Genomic DNA, 21,882 nt, shown 5'->3' on the forward strand with positions numbered 1-21,882 from the left:
GGGAAAAAATATCTAGAGAGAGAATAGTTTTCCTTTTGTTTCTTTATGAATTTTAGAAGATACTGTAACAAATTACTGGTGAGAAAGCCTTAAAATATAGCCTTTATTAAATAGACTAAGTAGTAGATTTTCCTGTCTGGAAGCCTTTCTGCTTACATATCACTTTCTGAATAGCAATTACTGACAAACAAATGTCACATTGTAGCTGTGCTTCCATTGCAGCAATAATAAAGTTTATTTTCATTCTGTCTACTGCCCAGCGATAATTTCCAGAAGTTATTTTTCAGCTACTGCTGTTCTGGTTTGGCAGAAGATAGTGTGCCCACATTTCTTGGGAGAAAGCACACATTTGTTCAGGAGGAAAACAAAACAAAACAAAACAAAACAACAAAAAAAAACCAAAACAAACTGTATCCAGCTAATGGCATTGGTAAAGTAATGAAAAATTTATTGTGTTTTCAGTGTATAATCCCTTATGACCACACTTCAACGCCCTGTGCCGATCACACTATATATCAAAGAACGCTTTTTTTTTTTTTTTTTTGCTTTAAGTATCTTATTATTATTTCTTTCAATGATCTACTGCACTGTAAGATCAGTAGAGAGTCAACAACGAAACACAGTACCTACATCACATCGAAGTTATGAAAATGGTAAAGCTGTTCAAATGCATAGCCAACAGATCTTACAAAGAAGAAAGTTCACTTCTGTGCAGGGGAACAAAAGAGGTTTGTGTGCTTCCAAGGTTCTTTAATGCAAGATAAAGTACATACAGAAGGAAAGTTCTTTTGTTGATCCTACTGCAATACACTGAGTTCTACAGTTATTTGAAACCAAAACAAGATTAGGCATATGTACTTTGAAATTTAACACAAACTCTTTATTTTAATTAACTATGTAAAGCAAGAAAATATTTATCCTATTTTTAACTGGCAAGGGGTCATGTATTTCTGAACGTCTGAAGTTTGAAACAGGAATTTGCTCCAGTTCCTTGTCACATTGCCTTCCCAGCGCATGTACCCAATAGAAATCCCCAGAAAAAATAACCACCTGCAGCTAAGACACATTCATTGTATTTAATTTAAAAGGTCATGTTTTAAATTTGGGTGCAGGTGCTGATGTTTACACTAAAAACTGGTGCTTGCATGTCTGGATGCTGATTTTAACAGTAAATATAGAACTGGAAACTCAGGGTTGCTTACAGATTTTCTGTGTATTATCAGTGATTTTAAATATAGATATTATTCCTACAATTTATGTCATGTTTGCTATCATAGCATTCTTCTTACTTAGAGATAGACTTATCAGCAAAAGGCACTTGTGTAAGATGAAATCTCAGCTCTGAAACTGAGAACTCAGGACTGAAGTTGAGTCCAAATTTCTGACTTGAACAGAGCCAAAATGTTTTTCTTTATGCCTAACTTACCAGCTTGCTGCATTGCACTGTTCTGAATAGTAGTATCATTTCTGCTCCTGAGGATTAGTGGAGACTTGATTATCAAGGAGGACTTTCTGATCTAGCTATACTGGTTCTGATAATTTTTTTTATTATCTTGCAAAACAGCAAAAGCATCATGCAGTATAAATAGATTCCGTTTTCTGTACATGATCACTCTCTTTATTGGAAGTTCACTGTAAGCTTTGGATTTCCAGTGAGTTCCGATACACAAGCAAGTCCAAAGTGCTTATTATGGTTCACGCATCCATTTTAAATTGTTTTGCTATCCGCTCACTCTGATGAAAGCACCACTGATTTTCAGGGCCTCTTTAGGAATAAATACTGTCTCCACAATGGATCAGCATGGAAATATCTAATTTATATACCCTTATTCCAACAAGCCCAATGTAAAAAAAAAAAAAAAAAAAAAAAAAAAAAAGCTAGAAGATAAAGATAGCATCAATAAATATAGTTTTAAAATTGAGAAATTATTTCCAACCCATTTAGAAGCTTGTACGTCCACTTTAATGTCTAAGATATTATAGAGACAGCAATATATATTTAAACTACTATGAAATTAAATCTTAACCTAAGCATTCTAAAGATGTTCAAAGCAACACTACACTGTAAATCAGACGGCTTATATCTCAGAGTGTGGTATGTAACATAACTTATTTTTAATGTTTTACTATTAATGTTATGATAGCCAAAAAGTGCTTACAAAATAAAGGCAATTTTAGAAATTGGTAATCTATCACTGGCACAACACAGATAAGGAAATTTTAGCAATGAAAGCACATGGCTGTACATGTCAGTGTAGCTAACACGTTTGCAGTTGGAAAAGCAGGTGAGCAACTCATACTCTGATGCCCACCTTGATTTCCTGTTTTCACAACAGGCTGTTATCCCCAAAGGAAGCATCTTTTCAGGATGCTGTCATACCCAGAGTGGCAGTCCCTGGAGTTTGGTAAAATGGAGCTAGAGTAACACTTGTTCACAGGGTTTGTTGTCCTTTGTATCCTTTGTAGACCTGAGTTGGCCTCTTTGGGCATAGCTAGTTAAAGAATTGTTTTTATGTGGATTGCCAACACTGTATAATGGAGGTGGAAGATGGTAACTTTAGTTTCAGATCATATTCTCCATATTTGAATTGCTCTCATAAAAGGCAATACAAATATGTTAAAAAGTAACTGAGGACAAAACCCTGAAATTATAAAATATGCAAACCAAATATTGTGCATTTAGAAGAGCATAAGCAATTAACTTATAATCATATTTAATGACTTCTCTTGCTTGACTAGTAGAAGTCCAGTATAGATTTTGGTCTTCAATGAAACTCTTACTCTCACAGAATTCTGCATTAGTCATTATCATAGATGCAATCTGAAATGGAAATAGAATGCAGAAAGATCAGCATTTAGAACTTTGACTCAAGGATAAAATTAACTGCAATTTAATATATTATTATAATGATTGGAATGCTCAACATACCTTCAGCAACGTCATCATAAATCTCTCCATCGCTGTAAGTTAAAAATAAAAGAGAAAAAAAAATGTATTTCAAATTGAAGCATCCATATTACTATCTGCCTACAGATACAAAATGCTGTAGCACTGTGGTTCAGACACACTGTCCTATAGTTCATTTTCTGGTTAGGAAAGTGCTACCCGTATTGTAACAAAACAGCACAGAGCAAGAAGGCATAGACAGAAGAGTTTCAGCGAAGGGCAAAGCTGTATTTAGTTTCTAAAGCAAAAGGCTTGTTCTGTTAAAGGATTTTTTAAAATAGGTTTTAAAATAGCAGTTCTAACAAGTTCATAGTAACATTTCCATTAAGAATGAAAGACCGAATGAGTTTTTTTGAATCAAAATTATGAAAGATAATTAAAAATAATAATAATAATAAATCAGTACAGAGCTAAAATGCTTATTTGTTTCTGTATTTGGATATGTGGTAATGATTTTGGAAAAGCAGATTTTTGGATAATGAATTTACGTAACTTCTATGTATGATAATTGTTCTCTGAGAAGGAATTTTCAAAATATGTCACTCAGACACTTGAACAGTTGCCTTGGGAGCCAATAAGGCTATTTATATGTGTAAGCTAAGCCCAAGTGTAAGTGTTTGCAGGCCTGAATTCTAAAATTGACATCTGATTTAATATTTAGAGATCTAACACAAAGCACATTGAAGGAAATAGAGAGGCTCCGTATGACGAAGATTTTGGATTAGAACCACAAAATTATTCTCAGCAACACGGAGCCAATTCTGCTCCATCCCAAAAAGACTGAAATAAAAATAAGCTTTATGACAAATTGGTCCATTTTAGTTAAACATTTGGAATTGGCATCAGTGCATTTAATTACATTAATGTTGGTTTTATTAATAGATTGTAGTCCTGATAATACTTAATTCATGCAGTTTTTCATGGTTGAAACCAGAATGTATGGTTAAGCAGCAAGGAATGAGGTCTTGGACAATTTCCAGCTGAGATGTATGTGACTAATTCTTGAGAAATCAAAACTCCATAAATGTATCTCGATTTATAGCACTGGGATGACGCATTGAAATAATCAAATTTCACATTTATTTAACAAACAGTTCAGAACAAAGCATAGCATTAAAATAAATGTTTCAAAATGATGATTTTGCACTTACTTCTCAACTAAATTGCTTCTCAGAACATAGCCATCTGTAAAATTGAAATACACAGATATTTAAGTTAAATTTAAACAGGCGTAATATTTGATCGCTTTCTGTCACTTTTGAAATGCCAATTTCTGTTAATTATTTTGGATAGGAAGACATACTGTGTATTACAGTGTATACTGGATATGTACTCATCTTAGTTTTAATTGTTTAATTGTTCTTATCTACTTGTTTAGTATGACATTGATCTCCTACAGGGACAAAATGTCTTATAAGATATATACACCAGATAAAAAGTATTAACTGTGGCTGTTAAGAATGTTTTCACTGTATCAAATTGATAAAAAGTCTTTGTGTAAAAATCTGAAAATAACTTAGAAAAGCTCTACAGTAGTGATTTAACCTATTCTTTTGTTACATTGCTACTGAAACCTGATAAAACCACACAAATTCTTCTTTCACATACTTAACGTCCTGGAAAAATACTATTCATCGTCTTTGGTAAAAGACATCAACTGAAATACTTGGTACAAAAGTATCAGTTTTCTGCTAGTATATCTGGTGGTGATCCTGCAAGTCAGTGTAAATGAATCTTCAGGTCTTACTCTTTTACTCAAAGACAAAATTTCCTCCTTCATATTAAATGTTCTGATGCATGAAAGTATTTCTTTTTTTATTCCAAAAATGTATGGGAATGTCCAGATAAAGAATCATTACCTACTTTATTCTAAGTGAAATTTCCATCTATGAAATCCCTGTTACAAGATCCACTTCTTTACTGGCAAGGTTATTATCCCAAATAGTACTGCAAATAATAATCATTAATTCTTGTACACAACTTTTCTCCATAGAGAAACACTTATATAACTCAACTTAGTGTATTTCAACATAAAAATAATTAGATATTCTATAAATTCAAATATGTAATACTTTTCCCCCAGGAATATGCTATTTAATTGCCAATATTATACAGAGTAGTACAAATTGGCAGTTTCTTCTTTGACAGCCTTAATACAGTAAAAACACTGAATTGATCAGGAAAACTGTCTTGAGCTAGAGCTGAAGTTTGCCTGAAATGCATTATTTTCACATAGTAATATTTCATTTTGCACTAATCTGCTTTAGCTTCTTCCATTTACTACTTATCAGTTGTGGGAGTACACATAGAGTGAAAAATAACCTTAATAGCTCTCTGTATAAGATTCTGTGCTAGCTAAAGCCTTTGTGAGTTCAAAAACACTTTAAAATTAATCACTGATCCACAATGCATACTCTACAATTAAGGAAGTTATGAGTTTCCTTATTTTGAATGGTATCTGAAACTTATAATCATTACAGATATCCTTTGAGAAAATGATTCAAATTTTTCTTGCTAAGAAAACCAAACAACAGTTAAATAAATTTCAGACTAGACTGCAGCTATGTAAGAGGAAATAGTTGCTTAACCTTCCTGTATTTATACCTTCACTGTTGTGAAGATGTGATATTTACATCAGTTCTGCTAAAACTTTTGCCTATTAAAAATGTTAAATTGCATGGAATCTGCCACATTTCAAAGAACCCAGTGCTGTGTAGTTTCAGTCACCTGTGTATTTTTCAACTGTACAGGCACTAAGCTGTGGAGGGTCTCTGTATGTTGAGGACCACATGGAAGAAGTAACGAAAACATCTATAAATGTTAATTTTCAGTCAACCTGGGCTTCAAAATGTAAAACTGTACTATTAAGATATAAGGACACTCCAACTATCGCAAATAACCACAACTCCACAAAGTAGGACTCAAATTTTACTAACTAATGTGAAAATTGACAGAAATCTTTACAGAAGCTTTTATAGAGGATATTTTTATTTGTTTTGCTCTTTTATGCATAGGAAAGCACTATCTTCTGTCACTATCTGAAAAGCTTTGAAGATTATGTGAGGGAAACAGACAACGTGAACTAATTTCCACTTTGCTATTATCTCACTTCAAAAAATGTGGCATTGACAGCCCCACTTGGGGAAGTAGCTGCACCAAAGCAATCCATATTTTGAAAAACACATGTGTTGTTATGCAAGATATTCTTCCTGTCGGCCTGCCAGGGAGAAGGCTATACTCCAGATTGTAACAGAGGAGTACAGAGGGGAAAGAAATAGAAAGTGACCAAATCTTCTTCAGAAGCATAAGGCTTTGGACTGTCATCTACATAGGCTAACAGTAAAAGGTAAAGGTGAGAGGAAGGATGTTGCCACTTTTAACATTGTCTACTCTGTGAAATTACTACAAGGAGAATTGAAAAGCATTGTAAAGTAAGTGCATGAAGAAACTGAAACCAAGAGTAGATGGTCCAGATTTCTCCAAAAAAAAAAAGCTAAAACTTCTGCCAATGCATACTCTCTCCAAGGGTTTCAAAGAAACACTGAAAGGCCTTGTGCAGCTCCCAAAACAGGCAGGAATGCCAACAAGGACATATGCCTTGGATCAGTTGGGGCCCGGCAGGGGAAGACTCCTCAGCAGTTTTCCCTCCCTGCCTGCTGAAGAGATTAAATTCCAGCTCTGAGAATCCAGAGCAAGAATACCATCATCAATCTTCCCTTGGCTGAAATCAGTGGGCAACAGTTCCAAGGGGTGCAGCAAGGATTTTCCTATTTTACCTGGTTTAGTGGGTTATCAGTGCTACAGGCTTTTTAGAAAATGGAGGAAGATGGAAGTAGTAAAAACATCTGCTTATCGTAGCTGATGCAAAGTGTTCTCTCTCATGATTTCATCTCTTGACTATTAAAGTTCTATGTTTTCTACGGTCTTATACACTTAATACTCTTGAGGACCTACTGTAAGTAAAAATAATGAGATAACCGAAGTATATTTCTTGTCAACCACCAGACAAAGACTAACATGCTCTGCTCTAGTATGGCAGGAAATAGGTATTTTTTTAATGTCCTGATTCAAGTTATATATTCTCAGGCCATTTAATTTATAGCACATGCATTCCGTACTTCAGCTAGTTGTTAAAACTTACATTTTCCTTCTTCATTCCTGCACAGCACCTTGGTATCATCTGTACTTTGTATAACTTCAAGAGGCTCTCCTGGCTTAATCTGCAAGTCTTTAGATCCCCACTTTCTTTGGGACAAGTCCTGGACAGTGGTGGTAGAGTAAAGAACCTTGATTTCACCTTCAAACTGTAAAAATAAAATAAAAAGACGTCAGTTTTTTTATTTTTTATTTTTTTAAAGAAGTCATTGATGTAGAGCTTATTATCATGCATATTAATACCAATATATTCTCATTTATTACTAGGTTTTTGAAAGTTAGGCAAATAAATGTCTATGCACTTGCAAATGTTTACATCACCGTTCTTACAAGTAGTAGCACTTTACCTGTTAAGGGAAAACTAACTGATGGTTTACAAAGTAGAAGAAACACATTAGAGAATACTACATTAATATTTTAGTTTTTATATTTTAATGTGAAGAAAACTTACCTTGAATTTTTTTCTGAACTCTTTCTCTTCTCTTTCCATCATTTTAAGCTTCTGTGGATTCTTTTCATCTGATTTGCCTTTTGCAAGACTCACAGATTTTGATAAACTTAAACAAGAGGTTATAATGAAACAAAATTAATAACACTTCTAAGGTACTGACAACCTCTGTGGCAGTTCTAGAGAAACTGCATTTCCCTCCATGTGTCTTTAGAACATTTCCCTTACTCTAGAAGAGTAACTTGGGCAGTACAGTGCAGATTTGATTACTGAAGTTAAAAGCTGAGACTGTCCTTCCTTCCTTCCTCCTTTCCTCCCTTCCTTCCTTCCTAGTTATGGAAGATATGTTACTATTTCTATTACAGCAGTGAACATGGAGAATATTTCTATGCTTCTAGCTACCGCATCTGTGAGAACTTTTCATCTACCAAAATAGTTTGCATAAGCAATACTCATCCCTTTAATGATTTTTGTGAAGTCTAGGTATCTTAGGGTAGTAGAATTAATAACACATGCCCCACTGTGGAGGTCACTGAGGCATCTTTGTCCTTGTAAATGAATTAATCCCTTGCATCCATCATGAGATTTTGCTGCTCAAGGGAATCTACATTACATTTCAAGTTCTTACACCCTCTCCCCTGCCCCCACCTACACACACACACATTCCTGATATGCTGATTTGCAATGCTGATCATGGAAAGGATTCACTTCCCAACTGCCTTTCCTGGTGCTATACCTTGGAATTTAAAATCAGAGCTGTGAATTACATTCTGTTTCACTGATAGCAAATGTTTATGTTTAAAATAATTAAGATCTAAGGTGGACCATGACCTGTTTTTATACTTCAGACTAGATTACTGTAATGCAATCTGTGTGGAATTCCACCTGAGAGAAATCAGCAATAGCATAATGTGACAAATTGCAGTCAGGTCTACAAATGCTTACAACACATCTGTTCTCCAGAGATAGCTGTGAATTCCCAGTACAGGGAGAAAAGTTTTCCAAGTTGAACTTTAGACTTCCAGATGTGTTTCATACAGATAACACTGAACACTATCTCCTATTCTCATAAAATACTGCAGCAGCCAAGATCAAGTATAGTACTTATCTTAACAGTCTCCAGATTTTAATAGGAAGAGGTCTGCATGCAGAGAATCTACAATTAAAGATCTTTAGGTCACACATTCACTTCTACTTCTTGTTCATCAGGTGCTACATTTGATGAATTTCAAAGCATTATTATTTATTCTGCACTCTAATGCGATTATTGTTTCAGTCTGCAATGGAAGCCATTACCAGCAGCAGGGTTATGACAACCACGAGACCTGATACCATCACATAAAGCATACAGTCCACTTACACTAAATACTTTGAAAATATATCAGAGCATAATAAAGAGTTTTAATCAGAATAGTAATTTTCACTTGCTTGAATTCAGGTGGTGGAGGAGGGAAGTCTGAGGAATCTACATCATCATAAACACTGTCTCCACAATCTGAAACAAGATCATTAAAACAGATTCAACATTACTATGTTGCAGTTCAGAACATTATAGGTAAGTTGACCAGAAACTGCAGTGTCCTGTAGTCACTCCTTTTCTGTAGTAACTGTGGGTCCTCTGTTTTGCACAAACTGCTGAGCAAAACATACATAAGCAGCCCTTTTCAGAATAAGACTCTTTATTAATAATAATAGGTATTCACTGATATTTTAATCTTCTTAAGCTAGAACAAGTTTTAGCACATGTTGGCTAATGCAATAGCCCTTAATCTTCATTTTAATTAGTCTATTTCCCACTGTGTTGCACCAAAGTATATTTTTAGGATTTTATTTTAATATACGCTTAATCACTTCTGTTGCACTTTGGTCAGTGTAGCATTGCCTAGAAGTGGACATGATTCACACGTACACCAGTTTATAGGCCACCTCATAGTGTCAGAGTAGTGGAAAAGATTTTTACCACAAGAATACACTTTGAATCACATCCAGAGTATTTGTGGAAAGAAGGCAATTATTCAACTTATTAAATCCATGGCTTAAAAAAGTCACAGTGGGAGATAAAAGGTTTAGAATTCAGTTCAGGCAGAAGCTCCCAAACTTGTGAGAGTTTGCTCTTTATTTCCTGGCTGAGCTGATATTTATGTTTTCTTACAACAACACAGCAGGCGATAAAAATAACAGCAGGCATCTCTCTATGCTTTTGAAGTCTCTCATTAGGAGTTACTTTCCAACTTCATCTATTCACACTTATGTTAAATGAAAAGAATAATTGGAAGTCTCCAAGAGAAGCATCCTGCCTTCTTTAAAAATACATTAAACTGTTTTCTAGGAAGCTTGCACTGTATTGGTACTTCCTCATCTGTAGCCAAATCAGTCACAACATTTCAGATTTGTTTGCTAGAACTGGGTAAGTAATGGGAAATTCTGTTTCCTTCCTTGGATATGTTTTTGTGACTAACACACAACATAGAGTAATATATGCAGGGAAAAAAAAAAAAAAAAAAAAAAGGATCAATAATCAATACAGAGACAAAGCAATAAACGATTAATTACCTTTTCCAAACTGTTTTGTTGAAGAAGACCTTCTAGAAAAAAAAAGAAAGAAAAAAGAAAAATAAGAAAAAAGTGACCATTAAATATTTATATCACATTGACAGCCCTTCACATCATTTACTACACTTATGACAGAAGGGCTCCAAGTAGTGTCCAGATATTTTTAAGACCTGCTGACACTATCAGTTGTCAAGGACCAAGTGTTTTTTACCACTGAAAACTAGTTTAGAAGTGAATGAGAAAAGATGGTAGTGAAAACATTAATTCCTGACCTAACCAGTAAGCATGCCGGGAAGAAGATAATCTTTGCCTTTTTCTCCATGATTTAATATTCCTAAAATCTGGATTGGCAGAACTAGATTTACCAGTTTATATCAGATACATTTTGCTGGTGAACAGCCTACATTTAAATAGAGAACAGAAGAATCTGGCATCAACAGAGTGGAAGAGATGATGCACTATTTGAGCATTCTTTAAGGGTATATATATTTTTTGTTACATTTTATTTACTAGGATCATGCAACAAATATAGCGTGTAAGTATAATAATTACATTGTAAAGATTAGAAGAAAAGTTATCAATGTTTTTTGCAGAAAAATATTGCCCTGATTTGCAATTTGGTGCATGATTCACTAGGCTGCTGTGAGAACATGTTAGTAGCATGCAGTAAGTGCTTTATTAGAATTAGTTAATGTGCACTGTGATTTCCTAGCAGACTCTTACAACAAATTTCCATTATCTTCTGCCCCATTGACTTTGGTTGTTTTTTCTCGTACACTTTTCTTTTTGCAATCTTTGATCTTTAGCTTCTTCAGTATTCTCCAGGACCAGATATCATTCTTATCTTCATCCTGTGATACAGACCTTTGGAGTATGCATGCAATTATCACAATGTAAAATGTAACACTCCTTTCAAAAACTCCAGTTCTGAGGTACATAATTATCATTAACGTCAACACAGTGAGGATACAAAACTATTTAAAATGCTCAAGTATGTATTTTAGGTATATAATAATGAATATATTATTATGTATTTCTCTCTTCCATGGAGATACATTTACAGTTATAGATATTTTCTACCTGATTTCTGACTTTGTGCTGTTATGTAGCAAGCTCTTTTCCAAGACGTTCCCATATCAGAGTTATTTGGTCTACTTGGTGATTTTCAAGATGGCAGCTTCTTTTGCTGACACACTAATGTTAGTTACAAAATGGAACTTCTCCTAAAGTCCAAAGAACCTTTTCTTTTTTAGATTCATTTATCACCTGATGCAAACTCACTTACTGAAAAGCCCAACTATTCTTAATTAGTATGTCAAATTTTAAGAAAAGCTAAAATTTAAACATTTAAATAAAACATTTCATATTTAAATGATATGAAAACATACCTAGGAGCAGCATCTGTGTCATCAACTCCATCATAAATTTCTTGATCAGAAGGAGGAGGAGGGAACATCTCTTTAAGAAATCAGAGAGTAAGTTAATGTATTTATATTTAATGCTTCTGAACATGGTACTAATTACTGGCCTGAGCGTGTCAGATGTCTGTGCAAAGTCTGTGCAATATTCTTATAAACGGTTTTTTTCTGTAAACCTGCAGAACCTATTTATTAAAATAGCAGTTGAGACATGTCCCAGTTGGGCACGCCACTTAAACATGACATTGCCACTAACAAGGGCATGAATAGAGAAAACAGATGAATTTACACTGTATTTGATGAAAGTCTCAGCAGTTGGTTTTGTCCCATTTGACACGATGCCTTTTTTAGTGTGCTTCTGTTTGAGATGATTGAAGATCTCACACCAGCACTTCAAGCAGATGACACCTTGTGTTCATCCACGGGAGTTACAGGCGAGTGCAATGCAAGCTCCTCATTTTGGCCACAGCTCTGACCTCTGAGCCCCACCTCCCTCAGTGCAGGGCTAGCTCAGTTTCCATACCCAGTTCCAGCCTCTGGTCAGAGCTCCTAGTGAAATCTGTACTTATCTGGCAGCAGCTTCATTCAGGACTGCCAGGGGATGCTTCTCCCATGACTAGTATCTAAACTCTAAGCTGAGAAGATGAGCCGTGCTCTTGTGATCAACAAAGAATGCTACATAAATATATGTGTTACCAAAGAGGAAACTGATTTGAATGTGTGTTTTTGACAGTGTGGAACTACTGCAGATATAACAGTTAGGACTCCAGACTATTGCTGGAACTGAAATACCCTTCAAATCTGCCATAAAAATTCAACTTCAATTGTTAATATCACTGTCTGTTTCAGAAATGGATTTATCTGACATGAAATCTGTTTTCTAGTTACGTCTTTCCTGTTTTGTGAGGTCATTTACCATTTCATAAAAATATCTTGTCTATAATCTAGCATGCTTCCAATTCACAGTATGTGAAGATGAATTCATTTTCCTCCAAGTTCATGCAGGTGTGTAAGAAAGTGAATCTGGCCACCACGGTTGTTGTTAGTTAGCTAATACATAGCACGATTATGGGTAATTACTGCATTATACTGCATTATTTGGAAGCTGCAGAGGCCTGGATCTGAAGGTAAGCAGTATACAGAAACAACTTCCCCCAAAAGCATGCATAGAAACTTACTTCCAGCTCCGTTTCGACCACCACTCTGACTGGAAGAACAAAAACAACAGGAGTTTTAGAGAAAACTCTAATTTTGAACAAACAAACAAACAGTACAACACATCATGATTACCTCTTGCTTTAACTGTTCTTAGTTCTAAACCTAGTACCAGAAGGCTTTGGTACTTGTTTGTGTTACTGTCTGTGTGCTACAAATTATGTGCCGAAAGCTGAGGCACAGGCCTACACGTACTATTGGGGCTGCAACTAAATGTACCACTTCTGTTTTTGTGTCTGCCTTCATGAACTGACTTCTTGCAGTTAAAAAGTAGGTGCACTCTCAGTAATGCTAAGGAAGTATGTCATCTAATTCATGAGTGAATTAGCTGTTAGATGAGGAGAGATTAGCTTTCAGCACAGTTAGGTAAAGAATTTAGAAAACTTGCTCTTTTTTTATCCTTGGAAGTAGTTTATTACAAAATAGGTGGAAAAGTGTTTTAGAATATCATTCAAAGTAATTCACGGTGGAATAAATCAGTTATCTATGGCCTCCTCAGTTAATGTAAAGGGGCAAGAGACACAGCATTTGTAAGATAAGCTGTGAGGGAAATCTGCAGAGATCTAAGCAGGTATTTGAAGGTATATATAGGTGCACATTTTCAGATCTTCAGCATAATTAAACTTAATTTATCTTAATTGATACTATTGGAAATTTATGCCATTTTCATTTAATTTCAAGGTGATACAAGCTAATTATGTATTCAGAAAGTATTTTTTATTGCTGTTGATGTCATTAAGCCAAAGAACAAAATATAGTTTAGGATCACAGGATAATTCAAGTTGGAAGAGATCTTGGGATGTCATGTAGTTCAGCTGGATGGAAATTATATTATAACCTGACTGAACACATGAGAGTGCACCCACACCCTTTAGATTCACCCCTTATGAGGCAATTTTCATGGGATTAAATGGTAAGCCAGCAAATTTATTGCTCAACTATCTTTTAATAGGTGATGCTTTAAACCTCTAACTGCATGTTTCTAGACTTTCAAGGATTAGTGTGATGTTCTAACAGTAATTGTAAATAATCTGATAGGCTCATGGTAACTAAGATTAATTCCAGGCCAAATTCTTGTTTAAACGTACATCAAAGTGAGATTTTTCTTAAACTCTTGTGTCAAGAACTACTGAAATACAGTAGCCCTAGTATTTTGTTAATTTTGGAATATAAATAATACTCCTGATAATGAGATAATGCTGTTTGGTAAAGAGGCTTTTTTTATAGTGTGGCATTCTTACAGTGGTTTAAAAACAAGTTGATGCACTTCAGACCTTTCAACAATTCATGTTCATGAACTGAAAAGAATGCTACTCATCACTAGAGAAGTTAAAAATGTCAAAATACAATCCCTAAAAATTTAATGAATATGAGCCATTCATTCAGCCATCCAGGTTCACTTAACTATTATTTCTGTATGCAACAATGTAAGTATTCTTGTTTGCTTTTGAATTTAATTAATCTGAAGAATTTTCCTACATCACTTTCATTGAGGTGGTTAATTGTGATGCTCGACATAGCGAAATGGATTGGCCAAAACAACTTTGGTAATGGAAGTACCTTACACTTAGAGTATCTAGCCCCCAGAATAACTTGAATAACTCTTCTGACTACCATTACTATGATATGAGACCAATGCACATTGAGGGAAATTGATACTGAGCAACCTGCAAAAATATCAGATGCAAAACCATATTAGTTACCTAAAGAATGCCAGCCCAAAGGCAGATCTTCAAAGTGCTGCCTTTGGAGCTCATAAGGCAGTTTTAGCAGCTGAGGATCATCTGCGACCCAGCCAGACAGCTGCAATCATTTTATTCCAGCCAAATCTCTAAGCGAAGGTGCTGGGAAGCCCTAAAACCAGATGTAATAACTGAATGCTGCACGATAGTTGTTCTACACTCTGAAATCCTGTATGCTTATACACAGTCCTCTTATCTGAATTCCAGTGTATGTGATTCTGCACATCAGGACACAGGATGGAGAATGAGCACTGGTTTGCTACCTCATGAGACAGAAACAGACTCTCATATTAAGGCCAGGTAACAGAGTTCATTTTGGGTTATATGATAGCTCCAGCTCCTATCACAAGATCGTAAATATACTACTTTGCCAGTAAATTTGATATTGGCTGGAGATTATCATTTTCTAGCTGCAGGTCTCTATGACATTAGAAGCATGGAACGCTGAAGTAGAGAGGTTGCAAAGTAGAACTGCATTGCAAATGCACTGGGGACTGTTTAATTGTAGAACTTGATCTAGGGGAAGGTGCCCTTGCTCATGACAGAGAAGCTGGAACTAGATTATCATTCAAAGTTCTGTTTTGCAATTCTATTTTTTTAAGACAAAATTAAAGGAAATGTAGCCCATACCTATATCAGGTTATATCAGGGAATTTAAGAGGCTTATTTTTTCTTTTCTGACACAAACACACACACACACACACACACACACACACAAAAAAAAAAAAAAAAAAAAGGAAAAGAGGTAGTAAGACATCATTTGAGTGCAATGAGGGTGATAAAAAATTCTGCAGCACAATGAGTGCTTCTGGAGAAAAGTCCCTTATTCTTACATGTTAGAAAAGGTAGTATATGACTTCTAGAAACAGAGCAAGGAGTGAGAGGGGAGGGGAGAAAACTGCAAATCCTGCAGGTTTTGTTTTCTTTCCTGAGAGTTGTGATGACACAGAATGGACAGCAAGGATTTCTCCTGAGTGTGAGTGCTTATAGATTCTGAACCACTGAGTCCATCTTATTCTTTAGACTACTTCAGACTGAATAGTTCAGTGACACGTTTTTTATACAAAATGATTTGTTTTATGAAAACAGCCTACTTGGTAGTTGTAAAACTTCTCCTGTTCAGACAGTCTGAGATGATTCCTTTTAGTGTGTTCCTTATACATACCTGCTAATACTGTCCTGTTCTCCAATATCATCGTATACCTCTTGGTCAATCTCTGGTTGTTTCACAACAGCTTGTTGCTTTGTTTTTAAAGAATCATAATCAATTTCCACTACAGTTGTTTTAATGTATCCATCTAAATAAATGAAACCATGTTAATTACAGTTTTAAAGCCTTCAGTAAAAAGAGCAATTTAACAGAAGATACAGAATCACTGATTACGTTATATTGGATCATCTTTGAAAACATTCATAGAAATGTGTCATTCTATCTGCCTACATACGTACAAATCCAAGACCTATCTCAGCCCTCCTCTACCTGTGTCAAGTTAACTTCATCTTTGATTCTCAGCTACAGCTGAAGAATTTCTTGAGCAGGCCCCAGGAAGAAGAGATGGTACAAGCTCTGTTGACCCTGGGACCACTGTGATCTTTAGGCATGTTTCAGTACAGTCCATGACAAAGATTCCAACAGGATGTAAGGAAGGAGAGACACTTTTTTTTTGCATGGATTGTGCTTTGTGTTGGTAGATACACTGGAGTTGTATTACCATCCTCCTCTCTGTGGAATATCACTAAAGAGAACTAATTATATTCCCAAGTGAACTCTCCCAACTCTCTTGTCCTATCCTCATTTGGGAAATATTTCTTTAATGTCTTCTAATGCCAAGTACTACAAAGTGCTCAACTGGTACTGTCCAGTTGTACATGTGTGAGTTCATATTGAAATTGTCATTTCAATCTCATCAAAAATTTAAAGCAGCATTCTTAATATCTTAGACTGATTTTAATGGCTTCCATTGATTTTATGGATCATCTTTCAATATCTTCGCTACACCTCCAGAGTCAGATAGTCAGCCCTTCACCATAGCCACGGATCCACTGAATTTGTTAATACAAGTAGAAAAATGTCTTATATTTCAGACAAAACAAACAAACAAACAAAAAAATAGCAAGAAAAAAAAAACAAAAACAACACTTATAATAAGATCTTCTATTCTCTGCTTTTAATTTAGGTAGATCCATTTTATTTCTCATAGAACAACTTGAAAAAGCCAACATCATTACTTGCATGGAGCCAAATTCTGATGTTACTTTGAAGGATGAATTACCTCTCAACAGGTCCTTGAAGATCCCAGTGTATGCCTAGAATAGTTCCTAACTTATTGTAGTACCTGTTGTTTACATTATGTTTACAATAACTTGCTGCAATGAACTGCATGCTAAGTAAAGACAGCAGGGCTCATGGTAGTAATTACTGCTTTGTTGATCAGTGACTCAGCCTTGTTAAGGTGACTCTTCTGGAGAAATGCTGCATGCACACACACGTTCCCTTTCTTATAGTGAAAACATTCAGTAGCACAGTGAAGAAGCAGAACTTACAGCACCCTTTTATCCTGCCCAGCCACTTTCCTTCTGGGTTGTCTGTTAGACGAATGATTTCAATTTGATCCCCCTGCTTGACAGTCAGTTCATTCTTCCCTCCCTTACTGTCAATACAAGCTCGTGCCTGATGAAGAACTTGGATGGGTCCTGTTAACTGCAGAGAAAAAAAACAATGAAAAAAGTCACAGATGTAGAAAAATACAGTTCTTTCCCAAATGTTCACGCAAAGGATAAAATAACTATCATGATGACTACTTGTTTCATTGACATTTAAAATACTATAGGCAAATAAAAACACATCACCCCTTCTTCCAACTTATGAACTATAGTTAAAACTGGGTGTTAAAAGAGAAGGCAACCAAATCGAAATAAAGCAGCTGAATGAGTGGCAGAAGCACAACAATAGACTAAAATCAAACTGTGTAGCTGTTTCTCACAAAGCAGATTTGTATTTGGTTCTACCAGGCAGATCCACATAGTTCCAGAAGAACTACTGATATGAAGAAATCTCCAGTAAGATTAAGAAAGTCTTCCACATAAGTTATGCACAGAAAATTATGCTTTATAAGTGATCCTACAAGCACCTCAAAGAGGTGATTGTCCAGTTTGTTAGAATTCAGGAATTTCTTTATGTATGTTGAGGGGAAGCTTGTTTGGATTTTAATTTCTGTGCTTTACCACAACAGTAGTTTTGCAGAAAGATTTGGCTGTTAACAGCAACAGACTGTCTTAGGAATACCTATTCTTATATGAAGTAGATTTGTCACTAACCCTCTGACAAACATCAGCTAAATCACTATTAACTATTAATATTTTCCTTTAATATTTGCTCTTCAGCTCATCTCAAGGCTATGATGTGGGAGAATCACTGTGGAGTTGCTGTGCACAGTGCATAGCAGAAAGCAAGAAAAATAAATCCACCTACTATGTACAAGGAAACCAAAGGGAACAGAGTGAGAACATCACAAATAAGTATCAATTAAAAGAATATGATTGGCAGTTTTTTAAACTGTGGGAGTGTGCTGACCATCAGCTACATAAAAATGACAGAAAGCAGAAAGAACTAACTCATAACTCAGATCTTAAGCTCTGACAGTAACTGTAGCTCCCATACAAATGTATCATACACCCTTCCAACCCATTTAAGCCAGAAGTCCCTCTGAGTTGGAGACTAAGGCAAGGGTAATGTGATGCTATTTAATGCTGAAATCTCTTAGAGGCTCAATATGGTTGTATCTAGCTTGAGTTATGCAAACAATATGAAGTATATGGTCCCCAATTTCCATTTTTATAAAGGGTTTTTGGTGCTATTCAGTGAAGGAAAATTATTTTAAACTAAAAAGTGAAGAAAAATGCTTTTAAGGCTTTTTTTCTTTTCCTAAATAGAACATAAGGGAACTTAATGAATACAGCATAAACACTGAAAAAACGTCTTTGTCTTCATTACAGAGTATGAAATCAGTCATATGCCAAACATAAAAGGGTAGGTGAAAACTGTACTCAGGATTTATCCAGGTGCTTGACCTACCTAGCAGAACAAATACACTTCTCACCCGTCTGCAAAACTATTTTGAACTCAACAATGCTGATTAATGAATCTTAGATGTCTTTGCCCAGTGTACAAAACAAAGTGCTTACTTTGAATTTCTTCCTTATTTCCTGCTCTTTCTTTTCTTTTTCTTTTTGTTCTTTCTTTTCTTGGTCCAATCTTCTCTTTTCTTCCTTTTCTGACTTCTTCTCTTTTTCCCTTGATGTTCTAGAATTAACAACAGTGCAAGTCTTAGTAAAGGTTTCTTACCCAACATCAAAAGCAGCTACACCTGACAGAAGACTACTTCTCCCAGGGAAACCAAAGAAGCAAATTCTAAACCCAAACACGGTTGTAAAAGATTGAAGAAGTAGCCCTCTCTCTTATACTACATACATAATCTAAAGCAGCTGTTTTCAAGACAATATAGCAGAAAGGAAGGCTGGCTCTGCATGTGCACGTCCAAACAGTTCTAGGCTAATTTTGATAAGGAGGCCTGGAAATTGGTAGCAAACTTAGATGCCAAATACATATCCAGGCCATCAGTGGTTCACAAAGCCTGAACTGAAGCCTGAACCTATCAGGATCATGCTATTTTAAACTTAATTGAAAGATATTCCAGTGGTCAACATAAAGTGTACTGCATTGTAAGTGGGCCTAATACACCAGGGTACATTGCCTGTGATGCATTTCATGCCAGACTGTACTAAGATGTGGGGATATAAGTAGGATGATAGTTACAGCTTTGCTGTAACTTTTCGAAGGGAATTTAACAAGAAATTAATGCTGAAAGTCATTCTACTTCAGAAACAATATTTTGGTGGAGGAACTTCAGAATCTCATTTATTCCAAAGGAATTAGAATGTTTCTTTACATCCTAGCATACAATGAATCCCATATACCTAGCTATTAGTGCAGTGAGACACTCCTCAGAATGAAGGGCTAACAAGTGAGCAGAGCTCTGATTTCAGCTCTACAGAAATGCCAGGAGTCTTGGTCCATGTGAGCTGTAAATCCAGTCACTCATACAAATTCACTTATATACAAAGCAAGAACAACCACAACAAAAGGATCTCTGTGAGTTCATAATACTGAGGGGGCTGACCTTGCTTTTGCTTCTAAGCAGTAATTCCAAACAGGGATTCATACATGTTCATTAGATCAGAAATCAGACTTTCCTTTTACCTAACTCACAGTAATAACATTGTTTTATTAAGGATTTTTTTTTCACCCCAGGGCATATGAGATAAAAGTTAGAAATAACCTGTGAACAATATGACTTTCCCTAAGTCAAATGGATGAATCCAATAATGCTTGGTAGCAACTGCACTGGAATCACTTCTATTGTGCCACATGAAGCACCTCTTCTAGGAAGCTTTTGCTAATAAAAATACAGGGGTTTGTAGGTTTTTGCTAATAGGCTACAGGGTTTTAAATTAATACCTGATGTCATTTATGTCCTCATACATCTCTCCATCACTTCCTTGGTCCTGTAAGACAAAAATCATTTAAAATGGTTTAGATACATCTGAAAAGAAGAACCTGTTATATGAGCTTTACAGACTATATAAAAACATTTACAGAAAGATTTTCATACCCATCCTTTTTTTTCTCCTGACTTTGTATTTATGATATCAGCTATAGTGCCCTTGATTGTTGCTATCACAGCAGCACAATGCTTCATCAAAAGTGGATGTTTTAAATTGCAATGCTAGTCCTGGAAACCCTTTATCTGCAATGATTATTGCATTGCTATGATGAAAGTGCCACAGTTAGTAGCAGTAACTAACATCCCACTCTGGAGTGCCTGGTATCTAAATGGAAGTCAGATTAGGGTCTGAGAACCTGTTTTAGTCCTAGTTCAGCCAGGTACTCACATATATCAAGACAAACCTATGCTCAGCTGACGCAAGTCATTTATTACTATAATGGAACAGGGCTCTTGTTTCTGGGAAAGCCCAATGAGATTAAATGTCAAAAGAAATAGAAGTTTTGTTTTGTTTTTAAAGAAAAGCAGCAGCAACAACAACAAAAACACTCTTTTTTTGTTAAAAAAGTAAACTAATGTCAAGCCAGCTTTGATAGTTAGCTCTGCTTACACAGTTTTATTTATGTCCTGCATAATAAATACTTCTACGATTTATTGTCAGTGTGGCCAGATTCATTCCACAACTCATTTTCTAATTAATTGGAAGTAACTTGCACTAAAAAGGATAAATTTATCAGGGAGGATAACGCTTACCCCATCTTTATTTCCAGGACCTGCGTAACCAAAAATAAAAATCAGGATGTTAATTTTCTGTTGTACAAAAGCAATTCAATCTAGTCTTAATTCTTTACAGACTGCTAAAACACAAGTGGTATTAAATGGAAATAAATGCAGGCTCTTACTTTCAGTGAGGATCTGAGAGTGTAAAAAACAGAGGTTTTCAAGGTACTTTTTCTTGTACATTGTAAAGTGGTCATACCTGCTTTAAACACTTCACTTCACCTGCTGTTTTGTAAAAAATAGCTTATTTTGCCACAGTTTTAGAAGTGAAAAATTTGTTTTCAAGATTCATCTGTGACACTGACAAACTTAACTATGGAATTTTAATGTAAAATCAACATTAAAAAAAAAAAGACAACTTGGTCTGAGCAGACCACAAACAACTTTCTTGCACCAACCCTGCAGCTGTTTAGGGGGTGCAAAGCTTTTCCTGTTAAGCCGGTGTCTGTCCTGAGCTGCAGAAGGAGGAAATCTGAATCCACCACTTCCTCCTCCCTGCACAGATAGGTTTGGTAAGCAAAGAGCTTGGGCTCAGATGCAGCTCCAGTGCCCACAGTGCTGTACAGCACGGATGGCCATCACTCTAAAGGACACATACTGTGCCTGGCACAGACTGATGCCTCCAGAAGAGAGATCAGAAGGCAGATTGAAATTCTTTGTGTTGCAATCTGCTTGCTTCTCTGGCTGCTCCTGGTACAGCACAGCCACTCACTGCCTTTTACAGAAGGCAGCTCAGAAAGAAACACTAGAAGCACAATCAAGATATTATTATTTTCTTAATCAAGTATAAAAAAATGCCTGGAGTGCACAGCTTCAACTCTGAAAGAACAGCATTAATTCGGTTTGGTTTTTAAAATCTGGTAATTTGCAGACCCATTATACTCAACACAACAACAAAACAAAAACAGGGAGACTAGGGGAGGAGAGTGGAAGAGAGATATTTAAAGCAGTTCCTGAAAGGATGTCATATTAATTGTAAAACAGCTGTTATGAGAAAAACTTCTTCGTTTATAAAACTGCAGTACCAGAATAATCAGTTACATCAATCACTCACAAGCAC

At 35.6% G+C, this 21,882-nt stretch overlaps 1 protein-coding gene across 3 annotated transcripts in view; it reads right to left on the reverse strand.

The window, feature by feature from the left end:
* Positions 1 to 413: 413 nt before the first annotated feature.
* FYB1 (FYN binding protein 1) overlaps positions 414 to 21,882 on the reverse strand; it is a 58,711-nt gene continuing 37,242 nt past the window's right edge. For 2 of the 3 annotated variants that reach the window (XM_015848508.2, XM_015848505.2), the window contains 15 exons: positions 20,796 to 20,815; positions 19,997 to 20,043; positions 18,664 to 18,781; positions 17,023 to 17,179; positions 15,644 to 15,776; positions 12,700 to 12,728; positions 11,492 to 11,561; positions 10,827 to 10,967; positions 10,104 to 10,135; positions 8,979 to 9,045; positions 7,554 to 7,659; positions 7,089 to 7,251; positions 4,099 to 4,132; positions 2,930 to 2,961; positions 414 to 2,821 (listed from right to left, as the gene is read on the reverse strand). In XM_015848508.2, the coding sequence (XP_015703994.1) occupies positions 2,799 to 2,821; positions 2,930 to 2,961; positions 4,099 to 4,132; positions 7,089 to 7,251; positions 7,554 to 7,659; positions 8,979 to 9,045; positions 10,104 to 10,135; positions 10,827 to 10,967; positions 11,492 to 11,561; positions 12,700 to 12,728; positions 15,644 to 15,776; positions 17,023 to 17,179; positions 18,664 to 18,781; positions 19,997 to 20,043; positions 20,796 to 20,815 (1,172 nt within the window). In that variant the 3' untranslated portion in view covers positions 414 to 2,798. The remainder of the gene's footprint in view (positions 2,822 to 2,929; positions 2,962 to 4,098; positions 4,133 to 7,088; positions 7,252 to 7,553; positions 7,660 to 8,978; positions 9,046 to 10,103; positions 10,136 to 10,826; positions 10,968 to 11,491; positions 11,562 to 12,699; positions 12,729 to 15,643; positions 15,777 to 17,022; positions 17,180 to 18,663; positions 18,782 to 19,996; positions 20,044 to 20,795; positions 20,816 to 21,882) is intronic. The other variant, XM_032441351.1, reaches the window with a different exon arrangement.

This window comes from Coturnix japonica, chromosome Z (assembly GCF_001577835.2).
Source record: "Coturnix japonica isolate 7356 chromosome Z, Coturnix japonica 2.1, whole genome shotgun sequence".
NCBI classification, from domain to species: Eukaryota; Metazoa; Chordata; class Aves; order Galliformes; family Phasianidae; genus Coturnix; species Coturnix japonica.